This window comes from Thamnophis elegans, chromosome Z (genome assembly GCF_009769535.1).
Source record: "Thamnophis elegans isolate rThaEle1 chromosome Z, rThaEle1.pri, whole genome shotgun sequence".
Classification (NCBI taxonomy): Eukaryota; Metazoa; Chordata; class Lepidosauria; order Squamata; family Colubridae; genus Thamnophis; species Thamnophis elegans.
In genome coordinates, this window is record NC_045558.1 from 132,946,843 (window position 1) to 132,974,839 (window position 27,997).

The 27,997-nt window shown below is 43.6% G+C and overlaps 1 protein-coding gene across 2 annotated transcripts in view; it reads left to right on the forward strand.

The window, feature by feature from the left end:
• The window catches only part of LOC116521006 (vigilin-like), a 108,869-nt gene that overhangs the window by 75,488 nt on the left and 5,384 nt on the right, over window positions 1–27,997 (forward strand). The window contains exons 17-26 of one of the 2 annotated variants that reach the window (XM_032235600.1): window positions 2,461–2,679; window positions 7,916–8,137; window positions 9,769–9,987; window positions 12,778–12,916; window positions 13,081–13,208; window positions 16,487–16,591; window positions 19,211–19,345; window positions 22,948–23,091; window positions 23,673–23,825; window positions 24,428–24,512. In XM_032235600.1, coding sequence (XP_032091491.1) covers window positions 2,461–2,679; window positions 7,916–8,137; window positions 9,769–9,987; window positions 12,778–12,916; window positions 13,081–13,208; window positions 16,487–16,591; window positions 19,211–19,345; window positions 22,948–23,091; window positions 23,673–23,789 — 1,428 coding nt within the window. In that variant the 3' untranslated portion in view covers window positions 23,790–23,825; window positions 24,428–24,512. Of the gene's footprint in view, window positions 1–2,460; window positions 2,680–7,915; window positions 8,138–9,768; window positions 9,988–12,777; window positions 12,917–13,080; window positions 13,209–16,486; window positions 16,592–19,210; window positions 19,346–22,947; window positions 23,092–23,672; window positions 23,826–24,427; window positions 24,608–27,204; window positions 27,322–27,997 lie in introns of those variants that run through there. The other variant, XM_032235599.1, reaches the window with a different exon arrangement.

Here is a 27,997-nt window from a genome sequence, read left to right on the forward strand (position 1 = left end):
GGTTGCAACGGGAGCCGAAACCCACTACTGGATCCTTCCTATTCCAAATGATGCGCTTGCAAAGAACAGTGCTGTACATCATCTTTTGGCTATGGATAATTGGGAGTTTTCTTGGTTTGCCTCCCCCTAAGAATCCTGGGTATAAATATTGTGGGCTTCCTACATGTAGTTAACCTGAAATAAAGTCCTCGAGACTTGTGCCAGTTCATTTAGCAACGGTTCAAGGTTACAACAGAGCCTGAAAAAAAGTGACCTACAACCATCTTTCACCCTGACGGCCATGTGTAGCAACACCTCCTGGTCACATGACCAAAATTTAGCCGCTCGGCAGCTACCTCATGTTTATGACGGTTATGAGGTCACGTGATCCGCTTCTGTGACCTGACAAGCAAAAGTCAGTGGGGAATCCACATTCACTTAGCAACCTTGTGACTAACTCAGTGGTCGGCAACCTTAAACACTCAAAGAGCCACAAAGGTCCTAACCGGAAGCCCCTCGTTCAATTCTGGAGCTAGTCAGAAGTCCGTTTCCCCCACCATAGAGTCTCCTCCTAGCGCGGCATCCTTTTTCCTCTACCTGTCCTAACCGAAAGCCCTATCATTTGTGGAGCTGACTGGCGACAGGGAGCCACAGCAGAGGGATGAAAGAGCCACATGCGGCTCCAGAGCCGTGGATTGCTGATCTCTGGACTAACTTAACAAATGCAGCACTTCACTTAACCACGGTGGCAAGAAAAGTTAAAGCGTGGCCAGACTCACTCAACAGATGTTTCACTTAGCATCAATTTTGGGCTCAGTTGTGGTCATAACTGGAGGACTACCTTCCACTGTTCACAAACCGCTGTACTCCGAATCGAAACTATCTAGACAGCACCAGGATGGGGAATTACAGGTAGCCCTCAACTTATATCCACAATTGAGATGAGAATTTCCATTGCTGAGCAAGGTGGTTGTTAATGGAGTCGCACCTGATTTTATGACCTCTTTTGCCATGGTTGTTAAAGGAATCACTTGGCAGCTGTCATTTTAAGGGAATCCAACTTTGCCCATTGCCACATTTTTTTCAGCCATTTTTTTTAGTGCCACTATTAACTTTGAACAGTCGCTACTTTGTGCTTGGAATAAATTGTATTAAATGATGCACTTCTAAAATATAAATTCATCTGCAAAACTTTCCATCTTAGCATGGCAAGTCCTTTTTAATCCTGTTAGTACACATATCAACCCTGTTCTATTATTGCAGCTTTCCTTTCAATAAAAAAGCATTTGAATCCTTCCATCTTCTTTTCTGTTTGGGAATATTTAGACCTTTTTTTTTTTTAGTAACACATTCTTGTTACATTTAGAATAGAATAGAAAAGAATAGAATAGAATAGAATAGAATAGGAAGGGACCTTGGAGGTCTTCTAGTCCAACCCCCTGCCTAGGCAGGAAACTCTGCACCACTTCAGACAAATGGTTATCCAATATCTTCTTTAAAACTTCCAGTGTTGGGGCATTCACAATTTCTGGAGGCAATCTGTTCCACTGATTAATTGTTCTAACTGTCAGGAAATTTCTCCTCAGTTCTAAGTTGCTTCTCTCCTTGATTAGTTTCCACCCATTGCTTCTTGTTCTACCCTCAGGTGCCTTGGAGAATAGTTTGACTCCCTCTTCTTTGTTGCAACCCCTGAGATATTGGAAGACTGCTATCATGCCTCCTCTAGTCCTTCTTTTCATTAAACTAGACATATCCAGTTCCTGCAACTGTTCTTCATATGTTTTAGCCTCCAGTCCCCTAATCCTCTTTGTTGCTCTTCTTTGCACTCTTTCTAGAGTCTCCACATCTTTTTTACATTGTGGCAATCAAAACTGAATGAAGTATTCCAAGTGTGGCCTTACCAAGGGATTATAAAGTAGTATTAACACTTCACGTGATTTTGATTCTATCCCTCTGTTTACGCAGCCTAGAACTGTGTTGGCTTTTTTTGGCAACTGCTTCACACTGCTGGCTCCTATTTAAATGGTTGTCCACTAGGACTCCAAGATCCCTCTCACAGTTACTACTGTTGAGCAAGGTACCACCTATTCTGCACCTGTGCATTTTGTTTTTCTTGCCTAAATGAAGAACCTTCCTCTTTTCACCTTTACTGCTGCGTCTCTCACCAAAGAGTATCTATCACATGTTGGAATAAGGGACAGAAATCTGTGGGGCCCTTGATCCTCTCTGAGCTTGGTGGTTTTCTTGCAGGTGTTTCATTATCAAACCGGGTAACATGGTCACAACACTGATAACGTAGCCCAGCTTGGTAATGAAACATCTCTAAGAAAACCTCAGAGAAGCCCCAAAGATCTCACAGTTGAAACCTGAGCGACAAATATCCTGTCGGAAGAGAAATCGAATATGGTGAATAATGTGGAGGCCAGATTATTTATTCATTTTGAGCTTGGATTTTGTAGCTTTTGCTCTTCTCGCCCTCAGGCTAACATCAGGGAAGTGGATATCTCCATCCCTGCCAAACTGCACAATTCGTTGATTGGAGCCAAGGGGCGGCTGGTGCGTTCGATCATGGAGGAATGCGGCGGGGTGCACATCCATTTCCCTTCCGAAGGCTCGGGCAGCGAGAAAGTCACCATCCGAGGGCCCGGCGAAGAGGTGGAAAGAGCGAAGCGCCAGTTGCTGCATCTCGCTGAGGAAAAGGTAGGCCCTTGGTCGACGTCCATCCCCAATTGGGGGGTTTGCAGAGCAGATTAACAGATTGACAAAGAGTTGGAAGGGGCTTGTAGGTCATCTAGTCCACTCCCTCCCCACCCAAGCAGGAGACCCTACACCTGTGATGGCAAACCTGTTGTAGCCCAGCAGGAGCCGTTGGAGCTGACACCAGACTCCGACAGCGAGGGGCCCTATGAGTCGGCTCTGGAGGATGTGGAGGACCCTGGACAGGGTTCTGACTCCAAGCAGGGTGCAGAGAGGCTGGTTGGCCACCAGGAGGCGCCTGAGCCTTGGACTATTGGGGAGGAGACAAGGGAGAGTGATCCGGATGCCAGTAGTGAGTTGTTCCTAGATGCCCGGCACCGAAGAGCTAATAGGCGTCAGGAACAATTGTGCAAGTACAGGAGGTAATTGCACTCAGCTGGTGGTCATTAGGCTCCTCTCCAGACCAAAATAAGACTGCTTGTGCACACGCCCCTCTTGCAGAAGTCAACGCAGGAACTAATGTCGGAGAACGTTATTATGAGCTTGGTAGACTGGATTGCTGCCACGGCTTATCTATGTTGGATTGCTGCCAAGGCTTATCTGTGCCGGTTTGCTGCCAAGGACCTGTCTGTCTGTTAATTAAATGCCGTAACTTATCTTTGGCTTGGAGTGTGTGTTGGTGTGGGACGAGGGGGGTAAGAACACAAACCTATGCATGTGTGTCAGAGGTGGCACCCAGAGCCCTCTCTCTGGGCACGTGCGCCATCGACAGCTGCTCTTCTTCTTTCTGGAGCACACATGTGTGCCAGTCAGCTGGTCTTTGCGGGTGCCAGAAAACGGCTTGAAAAATGGCCAAAGAACAGGCCATTTTTGAGATCGTTTTTTAGATTGTTTTTCTGGTCGTTTTCAGGCTGTTTTGGGGGCCCAAAATAGCCTAAAAACAACCAAAAACCAGGCATGTGTGTGCTGGCCAGCTGATCCTTGGGGGATGCCAATAAATGGCCCAAAAACCGGCCAAAAAACAGACCATTTTAGGCCATTATCAGGCCATTTTTCTTGCTGTTTTCAGGCTGTTTTTTGAGCCAAAAACGGCCTGAAAATGGCCCGAAAAATGGCCATCACTGCCCTACTCCATTTTTGACAAATGGCAGTCTTTTTAATATGTTGTATTGTTTTCTTTTTAATATGTTGTATTGTCTTCATGTAGGAAAATTGTTTGTCCTTCCCCCCCCCCCTTTTTGAACTGTGAGCCGCCCTGAGTCCCCCCAGGGAAAAGAGCGGCATACAAATAAAGGGAAAACTAAACTAAACTAAACAGTCCAATCTCTTCTTGAAAGCTTCCAGTGATGAAGCTCCCACAACTTCTGAAGGCAACTTCTGTTCCATGGGTTGATTGTAGGGAACAGCTCTAAAGGGCCTTGAAGGACTGGAACAGTAAGGATGTGGACTAGCTTTGAATTAACCATTATTAACCAATAAATGTTAAGCAAAATAATCAGGCATTTAGGGTATCAAGGAAAGCAGAGACACCATAGAGCAGGGGTAGGGAACTATGGCAACTTTACAACCTGTGGACTTCAACTTCCAGAATTCCTGAGCCAGCCTGGCTGCCTAAGGAATTCTGGGAGTTGAAGTCCACAAATCGTAAAGTTACCATAGCTGACCATCCCTACCATAGAGTTTTTCTCCTTAGCTCTCATGCCCTTAACTCTTTCATAAAGAGACATTTAGGGTATCAAGGAAAGCAGAGACACCATAGAGTAGGGGTTGGCAACTATGGCAACTTTACAACCTGTGGACTTCAACTTCCAGAATTCCTAAGCCAGCCTGGCTGCCTAAGGAATTCTGGGAGTTGAAGTCCACAGGTCATAAAGTTACCATAGCTGCCCATCCCTACCATAGAGTTTTTCCTCCTTATCTCTCATGCCCTTAACTCTTTCATTGCCACACTCAACTTCAGGTTTCAATTAATATTTGTATTGGTATTTTTTCACTTATAATAATTGCATTTAAGAGTCATTCCAAAGTGCTGAGAATTTGCATTATTTTGCTTCTTCTTTGTTATAAGACGGTATGGCTGCTATTCAGTGTTACATCAATAATATTTTTTAAAGTTTATTTGTAGTGTGGTTGTGGATCCGGCCTTGGGAAAACACTGCATTTTTAATTTTGTTTTTTTAATGATTCCTGAGTTTTAATGTCTAGTCAGTTGTAGTGGAAGGGCTCAACAAAAATCACTCAACTTTTTAGGAATATCCCGAGATACTAAGCTGAATCTAGTAAGAAAGCAGGAATCAGTTCTAATAAAAAAAAACAACTTTATGGAAAGGCACAGATTTATTGTCAACTACAAGAAATCCAAAGAGCTAAACAGAAATGCAAAATGCTACAAAGTGACCTTAGAAACCAGTTTTAAATCTGGAGTTCACTGCACAAAATTAAGTGGGTTTTCATTGGTTGCATTGGACTCTGTTCTTTCTGGTAGTCAACACTAAATCTACATTTTTTCTGAAATGTTCTGACAGCCAAAGATTTGAAGATTTAGACCTTCTTTCTATGAAGACCTCAATTTTTTTCTACTTAAACGTTGGCTTGTGTTTTACCTTTTAAAAAGAACCTGGAAGTGGGTCACAGATTGCTTAACATACAGAATTTTAATTCGATTCAAGTCTGGGAACAGGTAGCTAAGTAATGTTTTGGAATACAGATTCCCATGGAGAAACAAATATTGGCAGTAGGAGCTGAACGTTATCTTGAGTACAGGGAGTCCTCGACTTACGATGACAATTGGGACCAGAATTTCCATCGCTAAGCAAGGCAGTTGCTAAGTGAGTCGCACCCGATTTCACAACCTCTTTTGCCATGGCTGTTGTTAAGCAGATCACTGGAGACCATGAATTACATGATCGTTCAGTGGATCCAGCTTCTCCCGTTGACTTTGCCTGTTAGAAGCCAGGTGACAAATGGTCACCACTTGACCCTGTGACCTCTCAATTGTCATAAATATGTAGGAGATGACCAGGCTGAGCCCGAGGGAGGTATCAAATGCGCCATAAGTCATGAGTCCCTGCGCTCCTGCAAGGGATCTATGTCGAGCTCATCTTGAATGCCTTTCTTATCTCCCACTAATTTGCCTTGACAGTTAGTAGCTCAGATTCTTGTAGAGCGCTTGAGCTTGCTATAAATCTTTACGCTCATTTCTTTCTTTTTTATTATTATTATTATTTTCCTCGTACAACACCTTACAGTCATTATATCAACATTATTATGTCATCATACCTGTACATGCAAATATTACTTTGCTTCTATGTTTATAAAACTTTATACACAGTTCTCGCTATATATATATATCTTGTTTTTCAGCTTAATTAATTTTATTCTTGTTTTGCAGCCATTTGTACCAATTGTTCCAAATTTCATAATATTCCGGCTCTTCTTTGTCTTTTAATTTTAGTGTTAATTTGTCCATCTCTACACAATCCAGAATTTTTGGTATCACTAATTTGTCCGAGGGGATATTATTTTGTTTCCAGCATTGGGCAAATGCTATTCTAGCTGTGGTCAGCAAATGTGTTAATATGTACTTAATTTTCTTTGTATATTTCCCTTTGATTATTCCGAGCAGAAAGAGTTCGGGTTTGTATTTTATTTGTTCTCCTGTAATTTCTTGCACCCAGTTCCAAATTTTTGTCCAATATTTCTGAGTTTCCGGGCAGGTCCACTATATGTGATAGAAAGTCCCTTGTATCTTTTTTACACTTCCAGCAGGTCGGATTCATGTTTGGGTACATTTTAGCAAATCCTGTTAGTGGTAAATGCCAACAATAAAACATTTTATACATATTTTCTTTGAGTACTACTGATCGTGTTAGTTTATAATTTATATTCCAAATTCTTTCCCAATCCACTAGATCTATATTGTGTCCAAAGCTTTTGGCCCATGCTATCATGCAACCTTTAACTTTTTCTTCTTCTAATGTTACTTCTAATAAATATTTGTAAATTTTTGTTATGAATTTTCCGGACCAATTAAAATTTCATCTATTTGTTGTAATTCTGTGTATATTCCATATTCTTTTACATCTTTTTGTGAATCTCAATTGTAGGTGAAGATATGGTCACCAGTCTATATTTATATTTTGCTCCTTTAATTCCTGATTTGTTTTCAAATTTCCTTGGATGTCTAAAATTTCACTATATCTAACCATTTTTGATAGATCTAATGTATTGGGATGTGTCATGGCTTCCATAGTGGAAAGCCATGTCAGTATTTTCATGTAGTATCTTTCTCTAATTTTATTCCAGACCTGTATCAGTGCATCTCTAATATAGTGTCTATGAAAGTATTTTTTTTCTTTTTACCCTCTTCCCATAGGAAAAAGTGCCATCCCGTTTGCAAATCGTGGCCCTCTAATGTTAGTATTCTTTTATTTTTTAAATTTATCCAATCCCTAATCCATGTTAATGCTGCTGCTTTGTAATAAAGCTCCCAGTCAGGGAGTCCCAACCCACCTCTGCTTCTGTCATCCTGTAGAGCTTTCAACTTTATCCTGGCTTTCTTCCCTTGCCATATAAATTTTAATATAATCTTGTTCAATTCAATAAAATTATAATTTCTAATTTTATGAGGATTGTTTGAAATAAGTATAATAGTCTCGGTAATATATTCATTTTTATCGCTGCTATTTTTCCTAATAATGATAGTTGTAGTTTCCCCCATAACTCTACATCTTTTTTTATTTGTTGCACTAATTTTGTATAATTATTTTCTTTTATAGTTGAGCACTTTGCAGTTGGCCATATTCCAAGATATTTAACTTTCTTTGTCGCTTGCAGTCCTATTATTCTTTCTAATTCTTTATTTTGTTCTTCCTTCAAATTTTTAGTTATCATTTTAGTCTTTTCTCTATTAATCTTTAACCCTGCTACATCTCCCTATTTTTCTAATTCTCGCATTAAACTATTTCCTGTTTTTAACGGATCTTCTATAATGAATGCTCATTTCAACTGCCCGAATCTCCTATTTTGCCCGGCGCTTGGCGAAATACATGCTAAGCACCCAAATTTTGATTGTGTGACCAGGGGAATGGTGCCATGGTGTAAGAGTGAAGACCAGATATAAATCACTTTTTCCCAGTATCCTTATAACTTCAGATAAGGGAAGGCCAGGGTCGCCGGTCCTACTTGAAGTCTTTTGGAGAACTGATGCATCTCCGCATTTTTTTTAATCTCCATCCAGCAAATCAACAACCACTCAGTGGAGCTGCACGCTAAGCCAGACTACCACAAGTTCCTGATTGGGCGTGGAGGTGCTAATATCCGCAAAGTGAGGGACCGCACCGGTGCCCGAATCATCTTCCCCACCCCTGAGGATAAGGACCAGGATGTTATCACCATTGTGGGGAAGGAGGACGCAGTACGGCAGGCCCAGCAAGAACTGGAGTGTCTCATCCGTAACTTGGTATGGGTCGTACAGCTTTGGCAGAGGTCTCCAAAGATGGCAAGTTTAAGACTCGTGGATTCAGCTCCTCCCAGAATTCCTCTTGAGGAATTCGTTGAGTGGACAAATCCCTAGAGCTCATAGCGCCGTCGCTGTGATTTCATTCATGCAGGTTGATCTTCTCTTAGCACGTTTTCTCTTCTAGAAGGTGGGTTGGTAGAGATGGAGGACCACCAAAAATCATCTCTACTTTGGAAGGAGAAGGCTAACTGTTCTGACCTAGGCTTCCCCAGCAGCACGAAGCTGAGTCCTTATCCCGATAAACCCCTTTTATTTAATTTACAGTTAATTCCTCTTCAGCAAAGCCTTTCATCTCCCACAGCCTTTCAAGATAGTTCACAATTACCGACCTTTGTCAGGCTTGGAGAGTGGCCAGGCCAATATCTTTCAGACGCCGCAGTACTTGGCAAGAATAAAGGAATGAACCAATTGTCTCCTGCAAACATTGTTCTCCTCTGGAGAACCGGTAGCGGAAATTTTGAGTAGTTCAAAGAACCAGTAAATACCACCTCTGGCTGGCCCCGCCCCCATCTACTCTCTGCCTCCTGAGTCCCAGCTGATTGGGTGGAAATTGGGATTTTGCAGTATCCTTCCCCTGGAGTGGGGTGGGAATGGAGATTTTACAGTGTCCTTTCCCTGCCACGCCCACCGAGCCACGCCCACAGAACCGGTAGTAAAAAAAATTTGAATCCCACCACTGTTTTATTTCCTATGGGAGGGACCATTCACCGTCCACCTGTGGCTTTACTCCCAAGTTGACCCTTGTTCCTTAGCTGCTAGCTTCGTCTGGCAACTCTGCGTAATCGCACACTGGGAACAGGCTCCAGCTGTTCCTCTGCCTCACTCATGTCTGACTCTGAAGGCAGCTGCTAACTGTCAGACGGCCCTGGCCCCATCTCTGCCTTCGACACAGAGCCCTCATCAGAGCCTCCCCCAGACTCCAGGATTGGCCCATGTTCTCCCCCAGCCTCCTTGAACCTGTCCCAATCTGCTGCCTGCTCTGCTGGCCACTGGCAAGCCACAACAATAACTATAACTCTTCTGCATTAGGAAGATTTTATACTTTTTGCAATTCCTGCTTAAAAGAAACCTGTAGGAATTGATGGGGAAGGGCTCGTCCTAGGAATTCTGGGAGTTGAAGTCCACAAGTCTTAAAGTTACCAAGTTTAGTAGATCTCTGAGCTATTGGATGGGGTTGGGGCGAGATGCTGGATCAAGAGTGGGAGCATTCTTTCCACACATCCTTATTGTAGGAGTTGCTGTCATTGTTTTCATAGGGATTGAAACCTCCCCTTATTCCTCATTATTCCTCATAACGATATTGCCGCTAATGGTTTTAACCAGGCCAAACCAGAGGTGAGTTGCTGCTGGTTCGGCCTGGTTTGGTAGTGGTGGCGGCGGGAGGCTCCGCCCAGACTCTTCTGCGCATGAGCACGAACAAACTGGTAGTAAACTGGTTAGCAGCCCACCACTGGGCCAAACATTCTCTTTCCAGACGGGATCAAATTGTGAAAGGTGGAGGAGAAACAACTTCCATGAAGCGCGAAAGCTTAGTGACTCCTTCTGTTCCCCACCCGCTACTTCCCCTCTAGGATAATGTCATTGAAGACTCGATGGTGGTGGATCCCAAGTACCACCGCCATTTTGTGGCCCGTCGGGGACACGTGCTGCGGGAGATTGCAGAAGAGTACGGTGGGGTCACTGTGAGTTTCCCCCGGACAGGTGTCCAGAGTGATCGCGTGACGCTCAAGGGAGCCAAGGATTGCGTGGAGGCGGCCAAGAGGCGCATCCTGGAGATCATCGGTGACTTGGTAGGTCAGGCTCTTCTCTCTGGATTGCGGTGGGCACTAAAAGTGACTCTTGGGTGGACCAGAGTATGAGTCGTCTTAGAAAAAGCACCTTTCCCGTCCTTCTACCATGAATCTGCCAGCAGAGAATGCCTCTCATGCTGTCCCATTTAATGAACAAATCCCTAGAGGTCACAGCAACTTTTAAGATAGAGAAGATAACCTTTATTGGTATTTTCTATCATGAGCACACAGGCATACATTAAAATTGAAATGCTGTTGCCTGCTCTCAAAGGAAAGTGTATGTATACCCATGCTCATACATTACACAAATATACACATCCTATACATACACACCCACTCTGTATCTATGTACATACATACATACACACACACACACATATATATAAAGATATATTCTCTCTGTAAGAGTGTGTGTGTGTGTGTGTGTGTGTGTGTGTGTGTGTGTGTGTGTAGTTTCCAAAAGATGACCTAATTAATTTACAAGCCTCGAGACAAAGTTCAAAAGAAATCCAGTCATTTATTAGGAGCAATATTTTGACATGTTCTTCTGCAGAGCCGACACTGATTTCCGGTTAATGGTCTCTGAACTTTACCCCTGTGTCTCCCCTTCCCTCAGTCTGTGTCATAAATCACATCCAGCAACGAGGTGCTGCAGCAGGCTGTGAACTTTGCTCCTAACACGTCTGCTGTAGAAACCTGAGATCCGACTCTGGCCGAAGGTATTCATGGAATTCTCCCTTCCTCCAATGTCAACTTGATAGTAGTCGTGGAAACGCTTTATAAGTTGACAGTACACACACACAAACATAAACACACAATATATATATATATATATATATATATATATATATATATATATATATATATATATATATATATATATAGACTGTATGTATATATGTGTCTGTATGTATATGTATACACACACACATACATAGAGACACACATACATACTGCATACACTGTCTGTGTGTACGCACACAGAGAGAATATATCTTTATGTTTATGTGTGTATATGTATTAATATATATATGTGTATATATGTTTGTGCACGCTTGTGAGACAGAGACAACAGAATTTCATATATATACACAGACATACACTGCACTATATATATATGTGTGTCTGTATGTGTGTATGTATCTGTGTGTGTGACAATCTCAATCTTACGCGGGAAAAGACCCGAATACAACAAGACTCACTCACTCACTCACTCACTTTATATATATATACACACATACATACATACATACATACATATATATATATATATACACACATACATACATACATACATACATACACACACACACACATATATACATATATATACATATACATATATATATACATACATATATATATACATACATATATATATATATATATACATACATATACATACATCATACATACATACATACATACATACATACATACATACATACACATATATATATATGTATATATAAACAACAAAACCATATATATGGACCCTGGGCAGGGTTCAGACTTCGAGCAGGGACCAGGGAAGCTGGTTGGCCACCAGGAGGCACCTGAGGCATGAAGCAGTGGGAAAGATCAAAGGGAGTTTGTCCCTGATGTCAGGCATTGGAGCAGTGGTGAAGATCAAAGGGAGTTTGTCCCTGATGCCCGGCAATGAAGGGCGGAGAAACGGAGGCAGGAGTTACGGAGACAGACTCATAAGAGATAATCAGGTCCAGGTGGTTGTGGCTTGGCTCCTACCAAGAGAGTATATAAGAAGAGACTTTGGGAGGAGCCCTTTTGCAGGACACAACCATTCATACCAAGCTGGGGAAGCTCTTGTTTGTATTGTATCTCTTGTCTGTGGAAGTTTGGGTTGTATTGCCAGTGAGTCGTGTTGGGCTTTTAGCCAACAAGATTGTAATTGCTGTAAATAAAGAGTGGCAAACTATTAAGCCTGTGTCGGCGTTAATCGCTGGAAGGAGGGGGGTCAGAAAACACACACACACACACTTACAGTGGGAATATATCTTTGTGTGTATATGTATGAGTATATATTTGTACATATATGTGTAGATGTGTGTGTGTGTGCACATACACATGTGTATAGCATGTATATATTTGTGTTATGTATATGCATGGGTATTTATACATTTCCTTTTGAGACAGAGACAACAGAATTTCATGTCTATACACACACACACTCTGTGTGTGTATGTGTGTACGTACACACCAGCAGTGGGCTTCATATTTTGTTATCCCTGGTTCGCCGCCTGCTCGCTTCGCATGCGCTTTGCTCGTGCAGTCCCCTTCCATGCATGCGCCCAGCTTAAAAAATGTGTCTAAATAGGACGGCACAGAGCCGGGGTGGGGTGGTGGTGGGCCCACCTGCCTTTTCCACTACTGGTTTGGGTGAACAGGTCCGAACCGGCTGAATACCACCTTGGACACGCGCATGCACACACACACACACTCAGACACACTTTGCAAAAGGTGCAGTTTGCAAAAGGTGATCGCACAACCTCGAGACACAGCAGCCGCCATAATTATGGGTCAGTTGCCGAGCATCTGAATTTTGATCACGCGAGGAGGTTGCGGAGGCTGTGAGAAAAACGGTAACCAGTCATTCTTTTTCAGTGCCGTTGTCACTCCCGAGCGATCCCTGAAATGAACTGTTGTAAGACGAGGACTGCCTCTAATGTAACATTCACCGCCTTGAGTTTCCGACAAAGTAATGAAGGTGAGATGAAAATCTTGATAAATATATAAACTAGCGCCTGGGCTTGGATTTCTCACCTTCCGCAGGAGGCTCAGGTGATCCTGGAATGCGTCATCCCTCAGCGGTACCATCGGGTCGTCATGGGGGCGAAAGGTTACAAGGTGCAACAGATCACTCGGGATCACGATGTCCTCGTCAAGTTCCCGGAGCGAGACGACAATTCAGGTGGGTGGGGTGAGGTGGAGTGGTAGGTGGCGTAGTTTTCAAACTCCCCTGCCCCCCCCCCCCAAAAAAAAGAAATTCCAGGAAGAAACTCAGGACGGTGAGTGCATTGTTTTTTTTTAAAGCTCCTCTCTTATTTCAATTTATTTTTTTCTCCTCGCAAGCAGGTTCAGAAGCACAGTCTCAGGAAAATGGCGACGTGATGCCCGAACTGGACACAAGTCCTCGCAAATGTGACATCATCCTCATTTCCGGACGCAAAGAGAAGTGCAAGGCTGCCCGGGCAGCTCTGCTGGTTAGGATCTTGCCTTCCTACTTGGTTTGGGAAAAACATTCTTTGTCTTTAGCTGTTTAGTCCTACCCACCTGTACAGGTGACCTCATTGGTTTTCCAACCTGTTTTTAACCGAAGAAAGCATCTGGCTAGTATTTAGCTGGGTGTTACATTGGCCTTAGGTTCTGTGTTCTGTTGGGTAGCCTAGACCAAGTTGGATTTCCTGCCAGTTACCTGCTAGAGGTGCGAAATAAGAGAAATATTTCACCATTAAGGAAAAGTTATACAGGTTCAGTTTAATATGCTTTATTGTCATTGCACATGGTACAATGAGATGAAATGCTGTCTTCAGTGTACATTACAATGATAAAAATAAAAACACAAAAATACAACATTCTACGTACACTATATTTCCAAAAGTATTTGCTCACCTGCCTTTCCTCGCATATGAACTTACTGTAAGTGACATCCCATTCCTAATCCATAGGGTTCAATATGACGTCGGTCCACACTTTGCAGCTATAACAGCTTCAACTCTTCTGGGAAGGCTGTCCACAAGATTCAGGAGTGTGTTGATGGGAATTTTTGAACATTCATCCAGAAGCGCATTTGTGAGGTCGCACACTGACGTTGGACGAGTTTACGTGGCCTACCACTTTGTGGCTGAGTTGCTGTCGTTCCCAAACACTTCCACGTTCTTATAATACAGCTGACAGTTGACTGTGGAATATTTAGGGAGGAAATGTCACGACTGGATTTGTTGCACAGGTGGCATCCTATCACAGGTCCACGCTGGAATTCACCGAGCTCCTGAGAGCGACCCGTTCTTTCACCAATGTTTGTAAAAACAGTCTGCGTGCCTAGGTACTTGATTTTATTCACCTATGGCCATGATTGGAACACTTGATTCTGATTATTTGGATGGGTGAGCGAATACTTTTGACAATATAGTGTCCCGATATCACCAGTGATGGGGAACTTTTTTTGGCTCACGTGCCAAAAGCGGGGAAGCACGGGGGTGGGATCGTGCACGGGCGTGCCACACCCATAATGCAATGCGCCTGACCCCAGCATGTATGCGCGCATGACTAGCGCTCCACCCCATTTTTGGCATGCTTTTTTTGCTCTCCCCAGGCTCCAGAGGCTTTATAGGAACCTGGGGTGGGCGAAAACAGCCTGACCCCCCCCCCCCCCAAGGTTTCAGGAGCTTCCCTGAAGGCTCAGGAGTGCAGAAAACCAGCCCTCCGGGCAAACCAGAAGTTCAGGAACAGAGTTCCGGTTTGCTCCTAGGGTTGGTTTTAGCCCTCCGGAGCCTTCAGGGGGCTTCCGGAGGCTTCCCTGAAGGCTCCGGAGGGCAAAAAATGACCCTGCAAGCAAACGGGAAGTCATGCGTGCCATAGGTTCGTCATCCCGGCACTATACCGTAGAATTCAATATGGTTACTGCCCTGGGATAGAAGCTGTTTTTCAGCTTGTTCTTGTTTTTATTGTCCTGTACCGTCTGCCAGATGGTAATAGTTTAAAAAAAAAAGTGCCCAGCATAGGATGGATCTTCAAGAATGTTTTGAACTTTCTTAAGGCAGCGGGAGCTATAAAGCTCTTCCAAAGAGGGGAGAGGGCAACCCATGTTCTTCTGGGCAATGATGTTAACCCTCTGGAGCTCTGTCTTATCTGCCACTGTGCAATTGGCAAACCATACACAGATGCAGTCAGTTACAATACTCTCTAAGGTGCAGCGGTAGAAGGTCATCAGCAGTTTTTCATTCAGTTGTTGTTTCCTGAGAAGTTTCAGGTAGAATATTCCCTGCTGGGCCCTTTTGACCAGTGCTGCAATGTGAGTTGCAAGCTGGTCCTCATGTCATGCCCCCTGTCGAAACCTGAATCTGCGGAGGAAGACAAGATAAAGCTGGAGCCCACGGAGATTGAGGGGGTGGCTTTGTTGGCTTCGGAGGAATGTGGGGAGAAGCAGGCCAGGGCCTTTCAGGATTGGGATTGGGACAACTTGTAGGCAGGGAAGAATGGGGGCAGGATGATCAAGAGAGACTAAGAAGTGAACATGAGAGACAGAGCTCAGGCGATGAGCAAGGACCACCCTCTCCTGATCCTTGAGCATGGAGAGTGGAGAGAAGGTGAGAAAAGCACAGGCTCACTCAACAACTTGGGAGGTGGCAGAATGATCGAGAGACTAAGGAGTGAACACGAGAGATAGAGCTCAGGCAATGAGCAAGGACCACCCTCTCCTGATCCTTGAGCACGGAGAGTGGAGAGAAGGCAAGAACAGCGCTGGCTTTCCTGACAACTTGGGAGGAGAGCGCCCTGCCTCTCTTCACAAGGCACACCTGGGGACAGACTTAAGGAGATGCTGTGGGGAGGGCCATTTGTCGGGAACAAACACTGAATTGGTAGAGTTTGATATGCCGGTACAGATATTTGGTGTTTGCAGGACTGCTTGCTTCTACCTTATTTGTGAACTCAGTGCCTTCTTCCTGACTTCGTGAATTCATTACCTTGTTCCTTGTTTAGTGGACTCACTGTTTGTTCTTTGTTTTGTGGGCTCCTTTCCTTGTTCCTTTGTTTTGCTGGACTGGGCACAGGCAGAGGGTATAGTGGAGCAAAGTTCACTCAACAAAGGTCTTGCTTAGCTGTTGTGACCCAGCAGGAGCTGTTGGAGCTGCCACCAGACTCCAACAGTGAGGGGCCCGATGAGTCGGCTCTGGATGATGTGGAGGACCCTGGACAGGGTTCCGACTCTGAGCAGGGCGCAGAGAGGCTGGTTGGCCACCAGGAAGCGCCTGAGCCTTGGACCAGTGGGGAGGAGACAAGGGAGAGTGAGCCGGACGCCAGTAATGAGTTGTTCCTGGATGCACGGCACCGAAGAGCTAATAGGTGTCAGGAACAGTTGCGCAAGTACAGGAGGTGATTGCACTCAGCTGGTGGTCATTAGGCTCCTCTCCAGACTATAAAAAGACTGCTTGTGCACACGTCCCTCTTTGCAGAAGTCAACGCAGGATCGAATGTTGGAGAACATTGTTATGAGCTTGGCAGGCTGGATTGCTGCCAAGCCTTATCTGTGTTTATTGCTGCCCAATCTTGTCTGTGCCGGTTTGCTGCCAAGGACCTGTCTGTTAATTAAATGCCGTAACTTATCTTTGGCTCGGAGTGTGCTTTGGTGTGGAACGAGGGGGGTCAGAACACTTAGCAATCAATATTTTGGGCTCAATCGTGGCCGTAAGTTGAGGACTCCCTGCATTACCAGGACATCAGAAGTACAAACTGCTCTGCCACGTTCCTCTCTCCTTAGGCTCTGGTACCCATCACCATGGATGTTGACGTTCCTTTTGATCTGCATCGCTACATCATTCGGCAAAAGGGAGCGGGCATTCGCAAGATGATGGAAGAATACGAGGTAAGGGGGGACGATTCAACTTGCGAACCTGCGCTCTTAATCTGGGTTTTGGGTGGGTTTTGACAGAGTTTTAACCAGTGGTGAAATCTATTTTTTTCTCTCTGCAAGTTCTGTGGGCGTGGCTTGGTGGGAGCGTCATGTGACTGGGTGGGTGTGGCTATGTGGTGATGTGACGGGTGTGTGTCAAAAGACAGAAACTCACTTTAACAATGTCCTGCTGGAGCAGGGGGTTGGACTGGGTCCCTTCCAGCCCTGGAATGCTGTGTTCTTTCAAGGTATCCTCTGAAGCTGTGTCTAGTGTCCTTCCTTCCTTCCATTTTTTTTCATCCCCCTTCCTTCCTTCCTTCCTTCCTTCCTTCCTTCCTTCCTTCCTTCCTTCCTTCTTTTTCTTTCTTTCTTTCTTTTCTTTCTTTTTCTTCCATCCCTCCCTTTTCTCCTTCCTTTCTTTCTTTCTTTCTTTCTTTCTTTATTTCTTTATTTATTTATTTCTTCATTTTGTTAAGTTGTCTAGAATAATAATAAGAGTCTTTAAAAATAAGTCTAATAATTGAACATTCTATAGGCATTTATAGTTGTTGACTTACCTCCTTGCAGCGAACAGTCTGATTAGCACAAGAAAAGAAAAAAAACTGCCTCCCAGCAATTTTCCGTGGAGCAAACAGCAAGTTTCACTTTCAATTTCTCCCGATCATCAGCTGTTACAGGCTGCAGGGATTGCTATAGTTTATTAAAGCCCCGTTTGTTGCAAAGAGGTAAATTGCTGGGAAGCAGAGGCCAAAGGGTTGGGGCCGGTGGGTGGGTGGGGCTACATTCGGTGTATAAGATGCACCCAAATTTTCACCCTCTTTTAAGTGGGGGAAGGTGCGTCTTATACTCCGAAAAATACAGTAGGTAACATCTTCAGTGGAATTTAGGGGACATCCCATTACAAGCCCCTCACTTGACACGACCCACACCTAACCCATAATAAGAATCTCACTTGACGTGACCCTCACTGGATGTGACCTCCCCATCACAAGGCCTACTGACCACATGAAGACCTTATAAGCAGTATCACAGACAGTATAAGCAGTATCACAAGAGCCAACGTGGCGCAGTGGTTAAATGCAGCACTGCAGGCTACTTCAGCTGACTGCAGTTCTGTAGTTCGGCTGTTCAAATCTCACCGGCTCAGGGTTGACTCAGCCTTCCATCCTTCCGAGGTGGGTAAAATGAGGACCTGGATTGTTGTTGGGGGCAATATGCTGACTCTGTAAACTGCTTAGAGAGGGCTGAAAGCCCTATGAAGCGGTATATAAGTCTAACTGCTATTGCTGTTGCTATCTTCTAAACCCCATTAAAGATTTTCAGAAGTGGTATTCAGCTGGTCCAGACCAATTTGCCTGAACCAGTAGCGGAAATCACGTCTAGGCCTGCCCATCCGCCCCAGCTCTATGCCCTCCTAATTAGGCATGTTTTTGAGGCCGGGCACATTTGCGGAAGGTGCATGCGTGAAACCCACCACAGAAGATCTTACCTAGCCCGCCTCTCTCTCTCTCTCTCTCTCTCTCTCTCTCTCTCTCTCTCTCTCTCTCTCCCTCCCTCCCTCCCTCTCCCTCTCCCTCTCCCTCTCCCTCTCCCTCTATCTACCTACCTACTTTTTTTTTCATTTGCCTCTTCAAAACCCTGGTGCGTCTTATACTCCGGTGCATCTTATACTCCGAAAAATACGGTAGGTTCTAGCTTGGCACATTCTTTGCTCTACTAATTTCTGTTTGGAGAAACAGAAATTTGGGGAAAGAAAAAAAAATTAAAATTCTGAAATTTGAAATTAGGACTTCAAACATCTTGATTAATAAATATTGTATTTTTCGGACTATAAAATGCACCCAGCTTTTAGGGAGGAAAACAAGAAAAAAAAATCTGCCTCTGCCTCCTTGCAGCAAACATCCTGCTCAGCTTCAGCACAGCCTGATTTAGTACAAGCAGCTGATTGGTGGTTGGATCGGCCTCCCAGAATACCTCCAATCAGCTGTTCCAGGCTGCAGGGATCGCCGCCACCCATTGCCATGTCCGCATGCCCCATTTTCGGCCTCTGCACATCTTGTTTTTGGCCTGTTCCTGGCAGTGGGGATCGTCAGCAATAGGAGGCGGCAATCTCTGCGGCCTGTAGGGCTAAAAATGGGATGCGTGGAGGCCGAAAATGGGGGGGGCGCAGAGGTGGTGATGGGCGGCGGCAGTGAACCCCGCAGCCTGGAACAGCTGATTGAAGGTATTCTGGGAAGCCGATCCAACCTCCAATCAGCTGTTCATGATAAATCAGGCTGTTCTGAAGGCTGTTTGCTGTTTGCTGCAAGGAGGCAAATTGCTGGGAGGCAGAGGCCAAAAGGTAGGGGCCGGCGAGTGAGCGGGGTTTCGACAACATTCGCTCTATAGGACGCAAAGACATTTCCACCCAATTTTGGGGGGAGGGGTGCGTCTTATAGTCCAAAAACTACGGGTAGCCGAGGCCACACTCCCCACTTCATTCTGCAGCAGATATAACTCTAGCAGGCTGATTTGACAACAGCACCTCTCGTGAAATGGATCACCCCCGTCCTCTTTTCATTTTTTTAAACATGGCTGTTTTCCATTCTCCAGGTGGCCATCTCAGTGCCGCAGCCTGAGCAGCAGTCAGATATCATCAAAGTCACCGGCCTGGTGGCCAATGTCAAACGAGCCAAGGCCGGTCTCCTGGACAGAGTCAGAGAGCTGCAGGCTGAGCAAGAAGATCGGGTACTTCCCCTTTAAAAAATAATAATAATTAAGAAACAAAAAAAAACCAAGCACTAAACTACTATCATTTGGATGGAGGAATGGAATGGAACAGAAAATGGAATGAATAGAATGGAATAGAATAGAATAGAAAATATGGAATGGAATGGAATAGAAAATGGAATGAATGGAATAGAATAGAATAGAATAGAAAATATGGAATGGAATAGAAAATGGAATGAATGGAATGGAATAGAATAGAAAATATGGAATGGAAAGGATTAGAAAATGGAATGAATGGAATAGAATAGAAAATATAGAATGGAATAGAAAATGGAATGAATGGAATAGAATAGAATAGAATAGAAAATATGGAATGGAATGGAATAGAAAATGGAATGAATGGAATAGAATAGAAAATATGGAATGGAATAGAAAATGGAATGAATGGAATAGAATAGAAAATATGGAATGGAATGGGATAGAAAATGGAATGAATGGAATGGAATAGAATAGAAAATATGGAATGGAATGGAATAGAAAATATGGAATGAATAGAATAGAATAGAAAATATGGAATGGAATAGAAAATGGAATGAATAGAATGGAATAGAATAGAATAGAAAATATGGAATGGAATGGAATAGAAAATGGAATGAATGGAATAGAATAGAATAGAAAATATGGAATGGAATAGAAAATGGAATGAATGGAATGGAATAGAATAGAAAATATGGAATGGAATGGGATAGAAAATGGAATGAATGGAATAGAATAGAATAGAATAGAAAATATGGAATGGAATAGAAAATGGAATGAATGGAATGGAATAGAATAGAAAATATGGAATGGAAAGGATTAGAAAATGGAATGAATGGAATAGAATAGAAAATATAGAATGGAATAGAAAATGGAATGAATGGAATAGAATAGAATAGAATAGAATAGAAAATATGGAATGGAATGGAATAGAAAATGGAATGAATGGAATAGAATAGAAAATATGGAATGGAATAGAAAATGGAATGAATGGAATAGAATAGAAAATATGGAATGGAATGGGATAGAAAATGGAATGAATGGAATGGAATAGAATAGAAAATATGGAATGGAATGGAATAGAAAATATGGAATGAATAGAATAGAATAGAAAATATGGAATGGAATAGAAAATGGAATGAATAGAATGGAATAGAATAGAATAGAAAATATGGAATGGAATAGAAAATGGAATGAATGGAATAGAATAGAATAGAAAATATGGAATGGAATAGAAAATGGAATGAATGGAATGGAATAGAATAGAAAATATGGAATGGAAAGGATTAGAAAATGGAATGAATGGAATAGAATAGAAAATATAGAATGGAATAGAAAATGGAATGAATGGAATAAAATAGAATAGAATAGAATAGAAAATATGGAATGGAATGGAATAGAAAATGGAATGAATGGAATAGAATAGAAAATATGGAATGGAATAGAAAATGGAATGAATGGAATAGAATAGAAAATATGGAATGGAATGGGATAGAAAATGGAATGAATGGAATAGAATAGAATAGAATAGAAAATATGGAATGGAATAGAAAATGGAATGAATGGAATAGAATAGAAAATATGGAATGGAATAGAAAATGGAATGAATGGAATAGAATAGAAAATATGGAATGGAATGGGATAGAAAATGGAATGAATGGAATGGAATAGAATAGAAAATATGGAATGGAATGGAATAGAAAATATGGAATGAATAGAATAGAATAGAAATATGGAATGGAATAGAAATGGAATGAATAGAATGGAATAGAATAGAATAGAAAATATGGAATGGAATGGAATAGAAAATGGAATGAATGGAATAGAATAGAATAGAAAATATGGAATGGAATAGAAAATGGAATGAATGGAATGAAATAGAAAATATGGAATGGAAAGGATTAGAAAATGGAATGAATGGAATAGAATAGAAAATATAGAATGGAATAGAAAATGGAATGAATGGAATAAAATAGAATAGAATAGAATAGAAAATATGGAATGGAATGGAATAGAAAATGGAATGAATGGAATAGAATAGAAAATATGGAATGGAATAGAAAATGGAATGAATGGAATGGAATAGAATAGAAAATATGGAATGGAATGGGATAGAAAATGGAATGAATGGAATGGAATAGAATAGAAAATATGGAATGGAATGGAATAGAAAATATGGAATGAATAGAATAGAATAGAAAATATGGAATGGAATAGAAAATGGAATGAATGGAATGGAATAGAATAGAAAATATGGAATGGAATAGAAAATGGAATGAATGGAATGGAATAGAATAGAAAATATGGAATGGAATAGAAAATGGAATGAATGGAATGGAATAGAATAGAAAATATGGAATGGAATAGAAAATGGAACGAATGGAATGGAATAGAATAGAAAATATGGAATGAATGGAATAGAAAATGGAATGAATGGAATAGAATAGAATAGAAAATATGGAATGGAATGGAATAGAGAATGGAATGAATGGAATGGAATAGAATAGAATAGAAAATATGGAATGGAATGGAATAGAAAATGGAATGAATGGAATGGAATAGAATAGAATTCTTTATTCACCAAGTGTGATTGGACACAAAATAATTTGTCCTTGGTGCATAGGCTCTCAGTGTACATGAAAAGACAAGACACATTCATCACGAATCATAAGATGCAACACTTAATGGTAATCATAGGGTACAACTAAGTAATCCGGAATCAATATCAACATAAATCGTAAGGATACAAGCAACAAAGTTACAGTCATACAGTCATAAGTGGGAGGAGATGGGTGATAGGAACGATAAGAAGATTAATAGTAGTGCAGACTTAGTAAATAGTTTGGCAGTGTTGAGGGAATTATTTGTTTAGGAGAGTGATGGCATTTGGGGAAAAAGCTGTTCTTGTGTCTAGTTCTGGTGTGCAGTGCTCTATAGTATTGTTTTGAAGGTAGGAGTTGAAACAATTTCTGGAAGGAAGGAAGGAAGAAAGGAGGGAGGGAGGGAAGGAGATGGCAATGAGAAAGAAGGGAGGAAGGAAGGAAGAAAAATAGGAAAGGAAGGAGGCAGAGAAAAAAGGGAGGGAGGGAGGAATGAGGAAGAAAGAAAGGAATGAATGAGGAAGAGAGGAAGGAAGAGGAGGGAATGGAGGAAGGAAGTGGGGAGAGGAAGGTGGGGAGGGAGGGAGGAAGGAATGAGGAAGAGAGATAGGAAGGAAGAGGAGGGAATCGAGGAAGGAAGGGGGAGTGGAATGGAGAGAAGAAGGAAGAAAGGAAAAAAGGAAGGAAGGCAGAGGAAAAAGGAAGGAAAGAAAGGAAGGGAAAGGGGGAGGCAACGATGGAAGGAATGAAAAAAGGAAAGAAAGCACAACAAGAAAGAGTAAAAAGAAGTGAAGCTGTTTCTGATTTCCCTCTATACCAAACATGAAATATGTGTACAAAAACACTTCTGCTTACCAAAAAAAGATCAGGTATATCAAGTCAGAACTTGCCCTGCCTGTCTCACCCCAAAGAGTGGCAGGGGCTCTCCAGCTGCACATACACACCCTCCCAAAAAAACCCCTACTGATATTCTCTTCTCCTTAGGCCCTGCGAGGGTTCAAGCTGACGGTGAGCGTGGAGCCTAAGTACCACCCCAAGATCATCGGCAAAAAAGGAGCGGTCATTTCCCAGATCCGTAAGGACCACGACGTCACTGTCCAGTTCCCCGACAAAGGGGACGAGCATCAGGTAGGGTTCTCCCCCTTTTTGAGTGTGTGGCCCCAAAGAAGGGTGGCTATTGTGGCCCACCAGTGGAGCTGGCAACAGATACAGGGACAGTGAGGAGGTTGGGGTGGAAGATGGGCCAGTCCTGGTGTCTGGGGAAGGCTCGGGTGAGGGCTCTGTGTCAGAAGCAGAGAGGGGGCCAGGGCCGTACGCTAGTTATCAGCTGCCTTCAGAGTCAGACATCAGTGAGGCAGATGAACAGCTGGAGCCTGTTCCCAGTGTGCGCGTGCGCAGTTGCCAGATGAAGGGAACGGCTAAAGAACAAGGGTCGACTTGGGAGTAAGGCCACAGGTGGACAATGAATGACCCCTCCCAGAGGAAATAAAAGAGGAGCCAAAGGGGAGTGGAGTTTGCAGGAGACGATGAGTTCATTTAATTGGTCCATGACTTTCCAAGACTCCTTGCCAAGTTTTGAAAATATCAGCCTGTCAGCTCTCCAAGCCAGATAAGGTCTGTGACTGTAAATCCTCCTTTGAAAAACTTTGCCAGCTGGGAATGAGCAAAATTCCTTATAAATTAATAAAAGAGTTTTTTCCTGGGGCAAGGAGTCTGCTTCATACTCTTGGGAAGCTTCGGTCAGAACAGCGGCTGAGAAATACCTAGCTGGCATTCCAATGAGGAGATGGGCCACGTTTCCCCACAGAAAGCCAAGATTGCTTTAGCCCCCTTCCCGATCAGCTAAAGATCGACGTTGTTAGGTAAGCTCCTTATTGGGAGAGTGAGTACTTTCAGAGAAGCGTTGTGAGAGTGTTGTTGGAGAACACACAAACCAGCATACAGAGACACTGCAGTATAAAAAGGCTTTTACTTTCGTGGAAATAGAGGTATCAGTCCATCAAACAGTCCAAGTCATACACGGATAAAACAGTCAGTCATCAATGTCTTTCAGTTAAGGGATAATCCAAATAACATAGTCCAGTATCATATAATCAGTTCAGTATTCAAATTTTGCTAACAGTTGCAAAACTTACAATAGCTCACGGCACTTTCTAACAGCCAGCTTTCAAAACACTCAGATCAGATCAGCCCAGCATCTAACAAACAGAAAGCTAACAGTCATTCTGGCTCCCTCTTATGGCCGATTGAGGAAAACAGCAACCAATCACATTTTACAGTATGATTTAAAGAAACAGGTATAACATTGCTATATGATTTATATATTGCCAACCCAATTGTTAGAATTATATTCCTAACAGATGTTAAAATGTGTAACGATAAAACGTGGGGAGTGGCCAAGGCCCGAGGCCGGTGATCTAAATTATTTCTCTTTTCCTGCTGCTTTCATGCCCTCACCTTAAAGGATCTTATCACAATCACCGGCTACGAGAAAAACACCGAGGCTGCCCGAGACGCCATCTTGAAAATTGTCGCCAACCTCGAGGAGATGGTCAGTGAAGACATCCGCCTGGATCACCGAGTCCACGCCCGCATCATCGGTGGGAGAGGCAAAGCCATCCGCAAACTCATGGAAGAATTCCGGGTAGGGGATCAGGCTTAGAGCGAGGTGGGAGGCAGACACGCCCGGGACTTTCCCCTCCCAGGGAATTCGGGGGGGAGGGGGGGAGTCATAAAGTCATGATGCCCCATCTGGGTTTCTCCTCTGTCCATCTACTGCAGATAGCCCTCATCTTAAACAAGCGTTTATTTAGGGATCCTTCAAAGGAGTGGCGCAGTAGCCTAGAGGTGGAGTTCTCGCCTCACAATCAGGAGGCTGTGAGTTTGATCCTAGGAAGAGGCAGATATTTCTCTCTCTGTGCACATGAAATGCAATACAATACAATAGCAGAGTTGGAAGGGACTTTGGAGGTCTTCTAGTCCAACCCCCTGCCTAAGCAGGAAACCCTATACCAGTGGGAGTCAACCTGGTCCCTACCGCCCACTAGTGGGCGTTCCAGCTTTCATGGTGGGCGGTACAGGTTTTGTCTGATACTGAAGCACTTTCCTTTTTCAAATTTAATTGACTTCCCTACTTTATAAATCACCATTACTATGGAACCAGTGGGCGGTTAGAAAATTTTAGTACTAACAGAGATACAAAAGTGGATGGTAGGTATAAAAAGGTTGACTACCCTTGCCCTATACCATTTCAGACAAATGGCTATCCAACATCTTCTTGAAGGCTTCCAGTGTTGGGGCATTCACAACTTCTGGAGGCAAGCGGTTCCACTGATTAATTGTTCTAACTGTCAGGAAATTTCTCCTCAGTTCTAAGTTTGTTTGTTTGTTCGTTTTTGTTTATTGGATTTATGTGCCGCCCTTCTCCCAAAGGACTCAGGGTGGCGTACAACATTAAAAAGAAACTCATATTACAAAAGTTAAAAAGGAAATTAGATAGAGTATCGAAAAACAAACCCAATTAATATTAACAATAACATTTTAAAAATTAGATTAAAATTAACAATTAAATCAATCATTTATTTTATTTTGTTCAGGCCAGGCCGGCTTGCTGGAAAAGCCAACTTTTTAGGGTGCTTCGGAAGGACCGAAGGTCGGGGTTTATGCGAAGCTCCGGGGGCAGCTCATTCCAGAGGGAAGATGCTCCCACAGAGAAGGCTCTCCCCCTGGGGGTCGCTAGCCGACACTGTCTGGCCGACGGCACCCTGAGGAGGCCAACTCTGTGGGATCGCACTGGACGATGGGAGGCTACTGGTGGCAGTAGGTGGTCTCGCAGGTATCCTGGGCCTAAGCCATGGAGCGCTTTAAAGGTCATAAGTAGTACCTTGAATCGCACCGGAAAACAACCGGCAACCAGTGCAGGCCACCTAAAAGGGACGTAACATGGGAGCACCTAGGTACCCCCATGATAACCCGCGCGGCGACATTCTGGACCAGCTAAAGTCTCCGGGTGCTCTTCAAGGGCAGCCCCATGTAGAGAGTGTTGCAGTAGTCCAGGCGAGAAAGGACGAGGGCATGAGTGACTGTGCACAGAGCATCCCAATCCAGGAAGGGGCTTCTCTCCTTGATTAGTTTCCACCCATTGTTTCTTGTTCTACCTTCAGATGCTTTGGAGAATAGCTTGACTCCCTCTTCTTTGTGGCAGCCCCTGAGATATTGGAAGACTGCTATCATGTCTCCCCTAGTCCTTCTTTTCATTAAACTGGACATACCCAGTTCCTGCAACCGTTCTTTATATGTTTTAGCCTCCAGTCCCCTAATCATCTTTGTTGGGGATACATTGAGAATATATCTGCTTAACAAAACTCCGCATTGGCAACAGGAAGGGCATCTGGTCATTAAAACACGCTGCTAGCTCCATTCAGTTGCCCAGACTCCAACCTGCAAGGGATTATGGGGGTCGTTAAAAGAAAAGGATGGTTTAGTGACCATTCAAAGTTACAACGGCGCTGGAAAAGTGACTTGTGACCGTTTTCCACACCTACGACCGTTGCTGCATCCTCATTGTCAGGCGATCGAAATTCAGAGTTTGGCAACGGATTCAGACTGAGGACTATCGCGGAGCCTCGTGAGACTCTTTTTTTGTGACCTTCTGGCCCGGAAAAGTCAAGGGGGTGGGGAGCCACTTCACGACCCGTGTTTCAAACCTAAAAACTGCAGCTGGTTCGCTGAACAATACAACTCACTTAACAACTCTTCTGTCTCGCTTTGTGACAGAAATTTGGGGTCCCATTGCGGTCGTAAGTCAAGGACTACCTGTACGACAAGGGTGTCTGAGTGAAATGGTAGCCAGGTGTTTTGGATTCCCCCCCCCCCTTTAATCGATGGAAAGAAAAATCTATCCGCTTTTCTCCAAAGTAACATTTTCTTCGAGTTGAGCTTGATTTGGTGTGTTTATTTGGGCCACAGGACGGGTTTGGTTGGCAGCCATTTTAAGTTCTCCGTTTGGTCTAAAGCAGGGGTCTCCAACCTAGGCAAATTTAAGCCTGGTGGACTTCAACTCCCAGAATCCCCTAGCCAGGGAATTCTGGAAGCCCACCAGGCTTAAAGTTGCCAAGGTTGGAGACCCCTGGTCTAAACCTCTGAGGTTTTTTTCGGTCACCATTTTTTTTCGAGATCCGCCAAGATCAGGTCTCTAGGCGGAACCAGGTTTATTTCAAAAGAGCTTTTTCCTCTCGGCAGGTGGATATCCGCTTTCCGCAGCCGGGTGCCAGCGACCCAGATAGAGTCACGGTGACGGGGCTGCCTGAAAACGTGGATGATGCCATCGACCACATGCTTAACCTGGAAGAGGAATATGTGAGAGGGAATTTGCATGGGTTTTGAGGGGTGGTTGAGGGGGAGAAGCCGATGAAAAACCGGTTGAAATGAACAGAGGAAGTAGAAGGGAAGGCATCCCTTTTGCTCTGCTGCTTCGGAATTTCCCCATCAGCTGTTCATCTTCTAGGGCAGGGGTGTCAAACTCAATTTTCTTAAGGCCCACATCAGGCTGTGGTTAACCTGCAGGGGCGTGGCCAACTGGGCGGGCGTGGCTAGTTTGACACCACTCCCCAAACTGCTGGCATGTTTCCTCTTTGCGTTGACTGGCCCGAACTTTCCACTTCACATTGGGTAGGGGGGGCAGATCTGACCACATCACAGGCCCTGAGTTTGAGACCCCTACACTAAAGGAAGCTGAGAAGGACAATATGCCTGAGCTTCCCACTGGCCTGATTTTTTTCTGGAGCTTCTGGACTGTTGTTGACAGCATTTTCAGATGAACGCAACTCCTTAGTCTATCAAATTCTTTGGGCAAGGAATTCCTTCATACTATTAACCAGCCTTGGTAACTTTATGACTTGTGGACTCCCAGAATTCAATGCTGGTTGAGGAATTCTGGGAGTTGAAGTCCACAAGTCGTCAAGGTTGGGGATTCTTGCTGTTAATTACTCATCACCAAATCTCCAGAACTGTAAAGCCTACAAAATTGAAATTT